The sequence below is a fragment of the Pseudonaja textilis genome, chromosome 5 (assembly GCF_049901715.1).
Source record: "Pseudonaja textilis isolate UNSWEBS1 chromosome 5, rPseTex1.2, whole genome shotgun sequence".
Taxonomy (NCBI): domain Eukaryota; kingdom Metazoa; phylum Chordata; class Lepidosauria; order Squamata; family Elapidae; genus Pseudonaja; species Pseudonaja textilis.
The window spans coordinates 56,558,622-56,574,169 of NC_141994.1; the positions used below are offsets into that span (position 1 = coordinate 56,558,622).

General features: G+C 36.4%; 1 protein-coding gene across 1 annotated transcript in view; it reads left to right on the forward strand.

Moving 5' to 3' along the window:
• The window catches only part of CREB3L2 (cAMP responsive element binding protein 3 like 2), an 81,354-nt gene extending 72,974 nt beyond the window's left edge, over positions 1–8,380 (forward strand). The window contains exons 11-12 of the mRNA XM_026722687.2: positions 1,718–1,934; positions 3,456–8,380. Of these exons, the coding sequence (XP_026578472.1) occupies positions 1,718–1,934; positions 3,456–3,531 (293 nt within the window). The 3' untranslated portion in view covers positions 3,532–8,380. The remainder of the gene's footprint in view (positions 1–1,717; positions 1,935–3,455) is intronic.
• Positions 8,381–15,548: the final 7,168 nt, after the last annotated feature.

A 15,548-nucleotide genomic window follows, 5' to 3' on the forward strand; every position in this document is an offset into this window, starting at 1 on the left:
GATCTAGTGCTATCTGCTGTTTAAGTTTGATATAATTATTCTCTTTTAGTGTACTACATCTTGCTGTCAAATATATCCCCAAGTACTTGATCTTATTTGTGACCTGAATTTTCAATAGGTCTGCCAGTTCTTCCTTTTGTCTTAATAGCATATTCTTTGTCAAGATCTTTGTCTTATCTTTATTTTCAAACCAGCCCCCTTTCCATATATCTCTATCTTTTCTATCAATTTTGGTGCTGTTTCTAGAGGGTCTTCTAAGATGAAAACCAGATCATCTGCAAATGCTTGCAGCTTAAATTCTTCCTTTTTTGATTTTCATTCCTTTTATATTCTTTTCATCTCTAATATTTCTGTTTAGCACTTCCAAAGTTAACACAAACAACAAAGGTGATAGTGGGCACCCTTGTCTTGTTCCTTTTCTTATATGGATAGAGTCTGTCAGTTCTCCCTCTATCATTACCTTTGCCGTCTGCTTATGATATATAGCTTCTATTGCTTGAATAAATTTTCTAGCAAAGCCCATCTGTTCCAGCAGTAATAACATGAATCACCAATTCACATTATCAAATGCCTTCTGTGCATCTAGAAATATCAGAGCCATACCTTTCATTGATGTTGACTGGTAAATCAAGATGAAGGTATGCAAGTAAAGTCTGTTTTATTGGTCTGTTGGTAAAAAGAAAGATCTATGGGAAACTGTGTAATCAGAAAATATCTAACGTACAACCTTTAAAGCAGGGGTGAGAAACCATTAGTGCCCAAACTTTTTTTAAAATCAGGAGACAGCCAAGACTGTAATGGATGGGAGTAATGATTTAGATATATCACTGGGATCTCTGGAAAGTGTGTTTTTGTGTAAAGCACTGGAACTCTTGGAGACTAAAAGGAGAGGGTTAGGTCTGTGTATGATCTGAAAGCTACAGGTTGTCCATCGCCTGTTCAAGAGGTTGATCTTTACCATAATCTACTAAGCATTTATTGTTGCTCCATCCTTTTACGCATTCACTTCTGCTGATTTTGAGCTTTCCTTACATATGTTGAAAGTATGAAGATTGGGTTGCTTTATCAGAAACAAATCCTTGTATTGGGAGGGGACGGGACTGGAAACAGGTCAGTGAGGTGGACCAGTGTGAACATTTTGGAAAGAATTCTAGTTCTCTCAATTTTAAGGTACTTTACATGCAAACCTATTTTGTTTAATTTAAAACATTTGCCACTTAGAAAAAGGGGAGGAGCCTTCCTCTGCTTTATAGACAATCGTCCTTCAAATAGGTTCAACTGCATTAGTGGGGGGAAAATGAAGGAGTTGATACTGAAGATATTTGAAAGGTATCCGGTTTGGGGGAGGTAGGGGAGTGGAAAAGGCAATTTTGTATGAATTAAATGTAAATGTGTAAATGTAATCATGTAAATGTAACAGCAGGAATCAATATTATATTTGAGAAGATTTAGAAGTCAACCCCGTGATAATTTAGTTTGTCCAGGATCTCTTGAGAGCAGGGTTAGAAAACAACTCTGCTGTCAAGTGCCACATAATATTTGGACTTAGATGGGCCATTTATCTAAGGCAGCTTTTTATATTGAAATCCACCACCTGTAGCCAAAATGTTCTCTGCTAAAGCTGTTGAATGCCATCAAGCCCAATTCTTGTCTTCATAGGTGTTAAATTTGCTATGCGTTCACTCCATTTCTTCCTTGTATTTTTTTCTCTCTGCAGTGAGATCAAGGAGCCTCTTGACTTATGAGGGGCCTCATCCACTGGAAGAGCAGCCCTTGTCCGATCACAGCAACAGCTGGGACAGGCACCTGGATGCTTCCAAAGCCCTGTCTTTGGAACTGGTGTCCAAGTCACAACCCAGTCAGGTTACAGAGATCACAATAGCCAACGAGACAAGGCTAGAAAAGTCACTGCTGGTGGGGCTGCAGCAGCACAGGTGAGTATTTGGCAAAATTAGAATGGAAGGAAATAGACAGTTCACTGCCCATTGTAAGTGTTTGGGAATACTGGGAAAGAAAAATTATCTAGTTTAGTGAGTGGCAGAGAAATCAACCTGCACATTTTTTTAACAAGTTCCCATTCAACTTGGTTAGTAATTTACTTTCCAAGGAGAAGAAAAATTCAGTGAGATTTTCAGGGATGCAGTATGATGTAGAACCTATTTACCTACAAGGTGACTGAGGCAGGGCATAAATGTTATTTATTTGGTTGTATGCTTATTTTTCGAGCAGAATGAAGCTGTTGACTCTTCCCATTGGACTTTTCTACCAGCAAAAACATGGAATTTTATTTAGAAATCAATAAGCTCTATTTCTTCTTTTACAAATTTACAAGTACAAATAGAAATACATGTGTCCACCTAACCTCTCTGTTTACAGATGTGTTGGGAAATTTTTAAAAGGTCATAATGTTCCACTCTAAATTACTCATTTCTTCCAAGAAAAATAAAACATGGCCAGTGATTGGAAAGATAATAGAGCCAGTCAGCATGATGAATGAACAGTACCTGGGAAATATTCCTTGCCAAGAATACTACAAAAAGCCTATGCACTTGGAAAACAACCTCTGGATAGCTACTGCTGCAGGAGGCAGACTGAATTTCCTTTTTCCAGAGTGGCTGTAGCTCAATGCTAGAATAAGGACTGACATACATACGGTACATACCTATACACATACATACGTACCTGTGCACATATATTCATACACACATGCACTCACACACAACTAATTTATTGCATGTATAAGTGTTATTCAGTTGAATGTATATACATGTGCAGAAGAAGAAAGGTAATTATGTCAAAGGACAAAAAGTATGGTTTCTGTATACCATATCTAAATTTTTATATCACAGTAGGCATTACTTTAGCAAAGAAAGCACTTCTGCTAACAGATGGCAAAGTTAAAAATGACACTTGCCATCTGCAAGTTTTATAAGAACTCAGATTTTAAAAATGATGCCTGATTCATTGGAAACACCTTTTTACTTAACTGAAAATTGAAGTTTTAAGCAATGAAAATAAAGATGTGAATAATATAATCTAGTGGATGTCTGTCTATTTAGAAGCAATTTTCATGGAATTCAATGGGACTCAATTCCAGGAAAAAGATGGTAGGATTTCAATTGAATTGAGTAAATTAAACTATCCAGTGTTTCTTTGCCATCTAGTGAGATGGGCAGCACATACATTTAATAAATACTTTAAAGTTTGTTTACAATTTTTGATAGAGAACATATCCTGGAAATGACAGGTCTCAAATTCAAACTTTGCCATTTTAAAGTTAAAGGTTTGGGGATGGGAAAGTTGAGCTTCATATCACTCGATATCTTGCTACTGTGAAGTGAATGTTCAATTAAATAACAATTTAAAAAATCCCAAGTAGTCATTTTTGTGTTGCTTGGTTTTATTCACACTAGTACTTTATAGTAATCTGAATTCTTCCTCTTCTCTGCTTATAGAATCAGTTCAGAGCTGGATGCAAATGAAACACTAAAGATCGTTGAAATTGACAGAAGAGTCAATGCTACATCGTAGGAGAAAGGAACATTGCCTCCCCCTTACATCTTTATCTTCGTTCCAAACATAAGTTCCAAAGGACTTGTCATTGTCAGTAAATCTCAATGGCGAGAATGGACGACTTGTCTGATTTCTTTCATGTGAGAAAGTGGCTTTGGTTGACCGTTTGCCAAAAATCCTAATTTTTCACCAGGATGATGGTGTTGATGTGGAAATATGATTAAGGCAGACCTTTCAAATTATTTTCTTGCCCTGCTTTTTTTTTAATAGTAACTGCCATGCCTGACTTCTACCATAATATTCATAGTGGGAATAATTATGTTGATACTGTTTTGATGAGCTACCAATGGTAGGGTGTTGCCTTCAGTGAAAAAAAATCTCCCCTGGAGCTTCAATAATCATGGTGAAACAGAAGTATAACCAACTTTTTTCCTATCTTCTCTAGAAGAATTGGACTGTAGACATGTTCTTTGTTGAACCTCAGTGGACAAGAATGGTTTGTTCTGGCAAAACACTTTGGTTTTGCTAGACTCGGAGGTTTCATAATTCCTTTCCCTCCATGGTAACATCTCTGTAAAAACTGAAAAGGCTTGGAGTCATCTTTCAGTACATTAGTTTAATTTTTCCCAGTCTGGTGACTTCCTGCTATGTTATAACTACAACTCTTCAAATTCCCACTAAGCCTAGTTGTAGAGAACGTACAACTGTACATGTGGATATGAGAATCTGGTTGCTTATATTTCCCTATAACTTATACTCTCCTATATCTTTCTGTTGTAAATAGTATTTATTAAGGTTTTTTTCCTATGTTCCAAGCTGGAATGGCAAGTCAAGGTTATAAGCTCTTTCAAATGATCTTAGTGGACTTTGAAAAGCTTCCAAAACATTTTTTAGGCTCCAGGCATTAAACTTTTAAAAGTTTAGTCTAAATAAGATCCCCCCCACACACACACACACACTTCCTAACGTGTTATTTTGTCCTTTCTGTTGTACTTGTTTTTAAATAAGCATTTGGCTGGGAAAATTCCAGTCTCAGCAATCTCAATTTCTATAATCTTAAATGATCAGAACTTTTGGGAAGGAATTATTAGTACCGTTATGTTAAAACAGCACCTCTTCTATAAAATACAGTTGCATGGGACCCTTCATAGTATGCCTAGAGTTAAAAAAAAATACCTCCAAATCACTTTGTAGCAGGGGATTTTCAAATATCAAACTTGGGTAACAATGTTTATTTTAAGGCACTGTATTATTCATTATGTGATCATTGATTCCAGATGTCTGTAGCTAATAGGTTTTGTATAGTTAGTGGGTGGGCTCTAAAATAAGAGAATGTTATTTTAAACTGTCTATTTATGGAAATCAATTATGGGGTTGTGATGCTCTTAATAATTGAGTAGTAGGTAGACAGTGTAATTCTTTTGCTATGTATATGCTTTGATTGTATTCACTGTTTTTTATTATTATGCAAAGTAAAGTATTTTAACTAGTTAATGTTTCTGAATCAGATGTTGACCGATGCAAATTGGTAGCTTTCCCATTCTATAACAATCTGACAATTTGCTTCTCTTTTTCTTCTAACCCTGAAAACATTCAGTTCATGATTTGTACATCTGGGTTGAATGTCAAATTTGAAATGTCTTTCAAGAAATATCTGAGAATAGGAATTTCCCTCCCCCTCCCCAAACCTTCAACTTTGAGGAGTGGGTGCTATCTATTCATAGTTTGGTTGTCAATAAAATGAATAACTAATATTAATTGCCAGCCATGGCTGGCTTCTATGAAATTAAATTCTCTAATGCCAGAAGGCCATTGTGCAGTCCACCTCGTCCCAGTATAAAAATGTATCTTTAGCATCTTCTCTCTCACTTTGTGACAAAAATTATTCTTCTGTAATTGCTAATTGAAATGAAACTGCTTTTTTATAATGTTATTTTGAAGGTGTACTCCAACCCTGAGTACTCCAGCTGGACATGTTGATTTATTAGTCTGTTTCCCTCACTCTCAAGTCTTGTACCCGAGACTTGTAGATCTAAATCCCACACTTCAGAGCCCAGACTTGTTGGTTCTGATGTAGGTAGTAGAACATTTTTTTCTCCTGTAAAAAAACTGATCTCTTGGAAGGAAGACAGAATTTATCAACTAGCTTTATATATGTTTAAACTGCCTAAGAAGATACAATTAAAAAAAACTTGGGAGATAAAGATACTGGGGTTATGTTGAAAACTTGTAACATGTCATTAGGGGGCCTTCCCTTATTCATAAACGCAGTTGTTGCAAGATAAGCATCCTTGTGACATCAATATCCAGTGGATTAATCTGTCCTTTTCTTTTTGTTTAGTTTTGCATATTTTAAAATCACAATTACAAGTTGAGGTATTTGCAGACTCTAGAACACTGCTTGGAGTTTTTGAGTGGTTGTGGTTCATTTGAAAGGCAGAATTATACTGTGCAGGGCAGTATTTCCTCTTCTGGTACATATTATTCAAATCTCTTTCCTCAATGCCATCCTCTTTTCAGTACAGATAGCCCTCAACTTACAACAGTTCATTTAGTGACCATTCGAAGTTGTAACGGCATTAAAAAAAAGTGACTGGAGCCTCAGTGACGCAGTGCAGTACTGTAGGCTACTTTTGCTGATTGTCGGCTGCCTGAAATTTGGCAGTTCAAATCCCACCAGGCTCAAGGTTGACTCAGCCTTCCATCTTTCCAAGGTCAGTAAAATGAGGACCCAGATTGTTGGGGGCAATATGCTGACTCTGCAAACCGCTTAGAGAGGGCTGTAAAGCACTGTGAACTGGTATATAAGCCTAAGTGCTATTGCTATTTTCACACGACTGTTGCAGCATCTCTGTGGTCAATTTGGAGCCTTGCCAACTGACTCATATTTATGACGATTGCATTGTCCTGGGGTTATGTGATCATTTTTTGCAACCCTCTGACAAGCAAAGTCAATGGGGACGCCAGATTCACTTAACATCCGTGTTACTAACTTAACAGCTACAGTGATTCACTTAAGAATTGTGGCCAGAAAAGTTGCCAAATGGGCCAAAATTCACTTAACAAAAGAAATTTTGGACCCAATTGTGCTTGTAAGTCAAGGACGGTGAAAAAGGTGGCATCTTTTTGTGTCAAAGAACATAGCCTGATTTTTTTTTCCTTCAAAAAAGAATGGGAAAGAACTAAGAACAGTATTTATTTATAAATAAATGCACATTAGCTAAATGTAATTTAACTCTTTATGAAGACAATTTTCCAAACCCTTTTTGCTTTGTAATTCTCCAAAGAACACCAATCTTGTTATAATTTAAATGTTAACAAAACGGTGAGGGTGCATAGGGACAGATGATGTATGGAAGATAGATATGATAGATGATATGTGGAAGTCAATGGCTGTGTGGTAATTGATGCTTAAATGTTTGTAGAACAGGCACTGTTTGAGCCTTCACAATAGCAGGAAGTGGTAGTAAGACAATTATCTTGCCACTGTTAAGAAATGCAAAACATGCCACACTAATTTCATTGTGATACAATAAATACAATAAAATAATACAAACGCATAATAAAATATAAGCTAGAATCAGTTTGGAGATACTGGATTAGAAACTGGGAGATTGTGGGTTCACCCTTAGGCATGAAAACTGGCTGGATGACTTTAGGCCATTTGCTCTCTCTCAATCCACCAGGGAAAATAGGAGATATAGGTGCTACCTTGAGTTGTGCCAAATAAAGTAGGATAAAATTAAATGGATAAATACACTGAATACCAACTTTGCAATGGACGGGGCATAGATATAGTTTACAGGCTGGTTGAAATGAAAGTGCAATTCTATTCTCCTTGATTTTCTGTGCAAAAAATTAAAGGATCTTTGGACCCATTTTAGCATCTTTTCTCAGGTGCTGAGTTCAAAGTTGGGTAAACATATCCACCTTGATTTGCTTCTTTCAAGGCTAAATGTTTTGTAAAATTTACACCATTCTGATACTTGGTCCTGTCTATTTTGTGAAGTGTGGTTCTAATATATCACTTTAAAAAGGTGTCTCTCTTATATATGTTGTACTTTAGGTTGAAAATCTGAAAATGCTGTCAAATGGGACACATGACATTACATTCAGTGTCTTTAAAGGAGCAACATGACTGGGATTTATTTTCATAAAGATACTGACATTCAGGCTAAACCTTTTCTTATCCTTGAAAGATAGATTATGATTTTATATATTACAATGCATAATCTTATTAAAATCAGCAGAATTAGACTCACATGATATCTTTCTGCATCCCAGTCAGGGACTATATACATCAGAGTTCCCTGGAATTTTCATAAATTATTAGTGCATTTTAGAGAACCTTATTATAAGTTAAGTTTTCATTTGTTATTGTAAGTCAGCTTGAGGATTATTGTCAAGCAAAAAATGTACTACAAGTACTTGTTTAATAATAATTATATCTGTAATTTGTATCATGTAAGCCCAAAACCTATTAAACTGGGCCATCCATATTGACATTTTTCTGTCAAAAAAAAAAAAAAAAACCTCGTTATTTCTACTATGTGAATATGCAAATATGTTTTACCCAAGTTTAAATGGAACTGACTGATTAAAATACTGCAATTATTTAACAAAAAACATAGGGTAAAATTTTTTAAAATGCCAATTTCTTAAACAATAGTGGCATTGGTTTAATATGTTCTATACCCTCACGTACTTGGGAGTGGCAAAGAAATTTTGTGTAAAAAATACTTTTATTAAGCACACAAGTCTAAAATGAAACTGCAAACTAAATGCTTTTTGTATGTACCTAAGTGCGACTATGTAATGCTTTATCTATTTTCTTGCAAATAAATATTTTCCTAAAGAAAAAAGAAAAGCCTATTCAAGTCATTGCATTTTAAAACTTTGCTTTTTACTTAACTATGGTAAGGAAAGAAGCAGTTTACACCTACCAACATGTGCAAACGCAACACTTAAATTACACCAAACCCCAGAATTTTATTTTGCTCCTTAGTCATACAGATATATCTGGGGTATCTACAAGTAAGCAGATGTCCATGACTTTATTTTCTGAATCTAGTATTCAAGCTGTATTCTACTTATTTGCAATTGATTCATCTCTAGTCTACAAATTGATTCAAAGCCATTTTAAGTAGTGACCAGCACATCATTTGGCTGAGTTCCATAAGCTAATTACAAGCCAATTATGTGTTGTGTTTATACATTAATACACTTTTCCTCCCTCCTAAAACCATCTCTATATGGATCCCATTGTCCAGATAAATAGCTTTTATATTTTCAGATAGCCATAATTGAACTCTGTGTAGATTATTGTTCCCAATTATTTACATCTGGGGTTCCTAAAAGTGTTGATTATAGTTGTTAATAGGTTCATAGATTCCATTTCTAGAAATATTTCCATTTAAAAACAGGAAGCCTGTAATGTTGTAAAGTAAAGTAGAATACAAGCATTATCTTTTATTTCCAGGAATACTGGTATGCTTTAAATGCCCTCCTAAATATTTGATAGAAATTAGCAAGTAAAGAAAACTTGCGGAGTGTGAATTCTGCAAGGCTTTCCAGCCATTGCATTTGCAATGGTTGTAGGAGATGTTTTATGTTCTGCATAACAAAGCAGTGTGTTGCATCTCTATGAGAGATGATGTGTTCATTAGAAACATATGGTCAGCTTCATGTGTTCTGCTCTGGGTCACATGACTGGGGGCTTAGAATGGAGTAGTTAGTTAGCAATAAAGATGATTAGGGAGTGGAGGCTAAAACATATGAAGAACGGTTGCTGGAATTGAGTTTAATGAAAAGAAGGACTAGGGGAGACACGATAGCAGTGTTCCAATATCTGAGGGGCTGCCACAAAGAAGAGGGAGTCAAGCTATTTTCCAAAGCACCTCTGGGCAGGACAAGATGCAATGGATGGAAACTAATCAAGGAGGGAAGCAACCTAGAATTAAGGAGAAATTTCCTGACAGTTAAAACTAACTAGTGGAACAACTTGCCTCCAGAAGTTGTGAATTCTATTCTATTCTATTCTATTCTATTCTATTCTATTCTATTCTATTCTATTCTATTCTATTCTATTCTATTCTATTCTATTCTATTCTATTCTTTCTGAGCCACTGCCTTCCTGCCTCTCACCTAGGTGTGCATTGGACCAATTCTTCTTTTTCTCTGTAGGCCCTGATCTAACCTAGTTCTGCTTCAAAATTTATCTGTCTTTTTCTGCTTTGCCTACCACCCCAAATTAGTCCCATTCTGTTTGGGTTTTGGACAGACCAAAGACAAAATCCTGAGTGAATAATTTATTTTGCCATTTCATATATTTTATCTGGAATTAACTTTTAATTTTTTTATTATTAAACAACATCTCCCTATCCCGTGTCCATGGGAAGGGCTCAATAGGTGAACAAAAATGCCAAAGTCAGTCTAAACATCTGGACTAATTATGTGCTGTCCTTATTTGTAGGGATAGTTATTCCTAACAGATTTAACAGATAATCAGAGTTGGAAGGGACCTTGTAGGTCATCTAGTCCAACCCCCCACCCAACACCATTTCTGATAAATGGCAGTCCAATCTCTTCTTGAAAGTCTCAAGTGATGGCGCTCCCACAACTTCCAAGGACAAGCTGTTCCATTGGTTGATTGTTCTCACTGTCAGAAAGTTTCTCCTTATTTCCAGGTTAAATCTCTCCTTGTTCAGTTTCCATCTGTTATTCCTTGTCTGGCCTAAAGGCGCTTTAGAAAATAGCTTGACCCCTTCCTCCCTGTGGCAGCCCCTCAAATATTGGCAGACTGCTATCATGTCTCCCCTAATCCTTCTCTTCACTAGACTAGCCAAGCCCAGTTCCTGCAACTGTTCATTGTATGTTTTAGCCTCCAGTCCCCTAATCATCCTGGTTGCTCTTCTCTGTACTTTTTCTAGAGTCTCAACATCTTTTTTATAATGTGGTAAACAAAACTGGATGCAGTACTCTAGGTGTAGTCTTACTAAGGCTTTATAGAGCGGTATTAATACTTCCCTTGATCTTGATTGTATCCCTCTGTTAATACAATTTAGGATTGCATTAGCTTTTTTGGCTGCTGATGCACACTGCTGGCTCATATTTAGCTGGTTGTCCACTAAGACTCCAAGATCCCTCTCACAGTTACTGCTACTGAGCCTGGTTTCACCCAGTCTATATGTGTACTTTTGGTTTTTCTTGTGTAGGACTTTACTTTTCTCTACATTGAATTTGATTTTGTTAGATATGGCCTCTGTGCTTCTGGTTGCAAAACATCTGGAGAGCATTAGGTTCTGGAAGGCTAAATTAGCCTATTTGTTTCTGAAATCTGTGCATTAAATAAATTTTCTTCAGGGTAAACATTTGATTTTGTATGAAAACAGAAAGTTTGGATTGGTAAATAGAAATTAATGCACAAATAAATGCTGAATTGGGATGATTTATGACCGCAGAGATGCATTGATCTGCAAATATATTTTCATATGAGTAGGACTAAGGCTCATCTAGCTCTTGCATGCTAGATTACAGATTGGTTTAAAAAAAGAAATTCATGAAAAACTAGATTGTATTTTCTATCAGATTGATTTACTGAGAAATATCAAAGCCTTTAACTTTGCTAGGACCTTACTATTACTTTTTTTAAATCCCATCCACCCACTCATCCACTCTCTTTTTCTTTCTCCTTATTTAAAGTATTTATATCTTGTCCCCGAAGTATACTGATTTTCTAGGACAGCATAACATTACAAATAACAATGGATGGGAGCAGTTAAAACAAGGGCAACAATTTAAACAGTAAGTGATGGTGAAGTAAAAATAAAGGTGACATTAAATTGCATTTAAAGTTGAAAAGAGCAAGAAAGTTTTTCAACTTCTTTTAGGGGGAACTGAAATTCAGTAACTCACAGCAAAAGAATCTTCAGATGCATTATCTACAAGTTCTTCCCTAGAAAACATCTCATGTTTTATAGTCTTTAGGCAAATTCAATTTTGTTTAATCTATTTGATTGAATTTGGCTCATCAAATGTTGTGGTACTGATGTTTTGTTTATCACAGTTGTCCATAAAGGTTGACCATTCTATCCTATAGACAGAAGGATGGGATAGCAGTTGTAGTTGTGGTCATCATCATCATCATCGTCGTCGTCATCAAACTAGTAGATCTTATACATGAAAGATAATAATCAGTTAAAGAAGCCATCTATGTCAAAACTGAACAGCCCTCTCTCAACAGAAGGGGATGGATATGATATCATCTATTTCCAATCTACAACACAGTCCTTTCAACAGTTCCAAGAAAGCTTCAGACCCATTTGCACTACGCAGATGACCCTGATGAGACAGATAAACCTCCAGGGACTTTAACAACCTGATAAAAGAATGCAAACGATCAGCTATCTGCAAGGAGTATAAATCCTTCCATTCCACACCTTCCAGTCAGAGCTGAAGAAGCTTCTTGGATGAGAAGCGAAATGTCTTCGAAGAAAAACCGGAAAGACTAGTTACCTCTTGAGAAAGCACCTTTGGGACATAATAAAAATCACTTACATAAAATAGACATATTATTATACGTTGGATTGGGTTATAATGGGTATGTAGCACAGGCTTGGGTTTTAGGATACTGCTGTTTGGTGGCCACTAGGCTTTTGTGGACCAAACCCCACTTTGTGTGGGTTTGCAAAGCATAGGCAAATGAAAAGTAATGGAAACTAGAGCATATTTGTGTTGCTTGTAAAATTACTCCGTTATCCTAATAAAATAATAGAACAGGCCACTGAGTCAAATCTCTGCTCAGAGCAATAATCCAAATTAAAGCTTCCATGATAGATAGTTGACTATAACCTCTACTACATCCAGTGAAAAGGAGGACCCCAACACCTCTCTGGGTAATTGTTTTTAAAGTTGATTTGTTGGTTCTGTTTTTTTTAAACAGTCAGTCTGAATCTGTCTTCTTATAATGTAATCCCATGAATCTGTGTGTTGCTCTCTAAAATGATAGAGAATCTTGACTTTCTGCATGACACCCATTGAAAGAAAGGCCTGTCATTCCCCTGTCGGAATTTGAATCAAGGAGGAAGGCGAACAAAACATTTGCTAGACCTATGCTCAAATACAGCTCATCAGTCTGGAACCCATATCATGGATCTGATATTAACACAATTGAGAAAGTCCAGAAATATTTCACAAGAAGAGTTCTCCACTCCTCTATTCATTGCAGAATACTTTATGCCACCAGACTTGAAACTCTAGACCTAGAAAACCTAGAACTATACCACCTTCAGTCTGATCTAAATATAGTATATAAAATCATACATTGCAATGTCCTACCTGTCAATGAATACTTCAGCTTCAATCATAACAACACAAAAGCAAAGAATAGATACAAACTCAAGGTTAACCGCACCAAACTTGATTGCAGGAAATACGACTTCAGCAACAGAGTGGTCAACGTCTGGAATACTCTACCTGACTCTGTGGTTTCTTTCCCAAACCCCAAAAACTTTAACCTTAGACTGTCTACTATTGACCTCACCGCCTTCTTAAGAGATCTGTAGGGGGCGTGCATAAGCACACCAATCGTGCCTACCATCCCTGTCCTATTGTTTCTTTTATTTTTCTTATAAGTATCCACCTCATGTATTCAAAACTATGTTTATTCTTATACCTGTATCTTGTAAGCGATTGACCAATCCAATCCAATCCAATCCAATAAATAAATAAATAAAGTTGAAAAAGCAGGAAATAAAGGACAGGTAAGAGCCCAGGCGGGTGGGTGGGCCAAACAGCAGCAAACATAGAAGCGGTTCAGCGTCTGCTGCTCTTCAAAGCTACTGGTTGTATAGAACCGGGCATAATTGATAGCATCCCACCCCTGCAAGAAACCCTTAGAATCTAGCAGGTAGGTGCTATCTTTCATGTGTAATCATGTGGCTCCTACTGGAAACCAAATCCAAAGTTCCACACGGGGTGGGAATCTACCAGTTCACACTTAATCGCTAGAACCGGTTGTTAACATTCTAAGCAGTTCGGAGAACCAGTTGTTAGAAGAAATTATTGGCCTAATCCTGTAAGAAAGGCAGGAAGGAAATGTTCTGGTGTTGCTTACAGAAACTGTCTCTCCATTAACTCTAATTACATCCTTGGCAGGACTAGACTTCCTGTCTCAGGAACTTCTCTGGAGTTTTTTTCCCTTCCTTTGCTAGTACTTTGCTTGTGCGGAGTGACCATTCAAAGTTACAATGGCACTGAAAAAAGTGACTTATGACCATTTTCACACTTATGTCTGTTGCAGCATCCCCACAGTCATGAGAGTCCAGGCGAGGACATGTGTGCCTCGATGTGAGTGATGTTGAGTTGGTCAAGCCCAGCCAATAACATGTCCACAAAGCCATGTCCACCCAGTCACATGACCACCAAGCCACACCCACCACCTAAGCCACATCCACAGAACCAGTTGTTAAAAAATTTGAATCTCATCCCTGGTTCCACACAACCATTAAGAAAGACCCAAAGAGAAGAAAAGATTGATAGTGTCATCTCCAGTATCTATATTTGTTATCCAGAAGTGAAGTTTTTATTGTAACGAAAGCATTTGTCCAGGGGAAGAGGCCAGAAGTACCCTACTCATATTAATGTGCTGTTAGCAAAATTGTGCTTGTTTTCCTTTAGTTGTTATGGAACTTCATAATTACTCATACCCTGTAATTTTTCACTCTTATGAAGGCCTCCTTTTACCCCTGGGTATTGGCAGGATTTAACTTTTAGATGGAAAAGATAGCTTCCAAGAAACAGTAATGAACCAAGAATTTCAATGCAATCAGAAACACTGCTACATTTGCATGTGCATAAAAGTGCAGAATTATTCAGAGACCTTGGTTTACAGCAGAAAACACCATATCTGCAGGACTCTCTATTATGGCTTACCTTTCCTGAAAGTCATAATGCACAAATGGTCCAAATAACTTCCTTCACCCCTTATGATTTGAAAAAAAAATATTAAATTTAATTTTTAATATCTGTATACCTTCTTCATTTTGGGACCAGATACCTAGAATAAGAAGCTACCAGTAATGTCTGACCAGCATTTCAGCATAACTATAAGATGATATAGCCCCTTATTGTGCAAAGTTCATGTCTCCATTATTTATTTTCAATGTTATGAAGAAATGTTTATATGGTTCTGAAATATTCATCTTCTTAACTGGAAATCACACACGTAGGCCCTATAAAATAAACTAAAAATACAACAGCTAGTTCAAGAATATTAGGATTAATTTATTGGACTTTTAAGGCAACTTTTAAAAACCCTTAAAGGGAAAGGGATTTAAGGTAAAGTCACAAACAGCAAAAGCTTTAATAATAAACACAGCAATAACATTAAATAAAATCTGATTCACTCAAATGTCCAAAATACCCATATATTTACTGGCAAAAATCACTATCGGTTCCAGAAAACTGCTCATGATAAAGCCACTGAAAATAAATTATTTTTAAAGGCTTTTTCAACAAACCGCAATTCAAGGCATTTGACTTCTGCTTGCTCATCCAAGGATTGGTTTTTCTAATGTGAAAATACAGTATTAAAGAGTTGATCTAATATTTTCATAATGACCTAAAGCACGCTAGAAAACAACAGTTGGGAACATTTCTTGAACAAGTGAGTTTTTGAACTGCCTTCAAGAATGGGCAACTGTAAATATTATTAAAATAGAGAATGACCATTGCTACTAGAAGACAGATTTAAGCATACCTGACCTTTGACACATTTTTACAAAAGCTAATGAAATGCCAATGTATATTTGGTGACTGAGTGAACAAGTATCTCTCACTTTGATATATTTGCAGCTGTAATTGAAAAATTATGAAAGGACATTCCAGTACATCCTGTCCATCATTCTTTCCCCCTCTTATTTCTTTCAACCAAGCATAGACATTTGAATCTAATCCATAATTCTCTTACATCACATATTCAAATATATGAATTTCTGCTTGCTGGAGATCAACTCAAGGCTGCAATGTTTTTATTT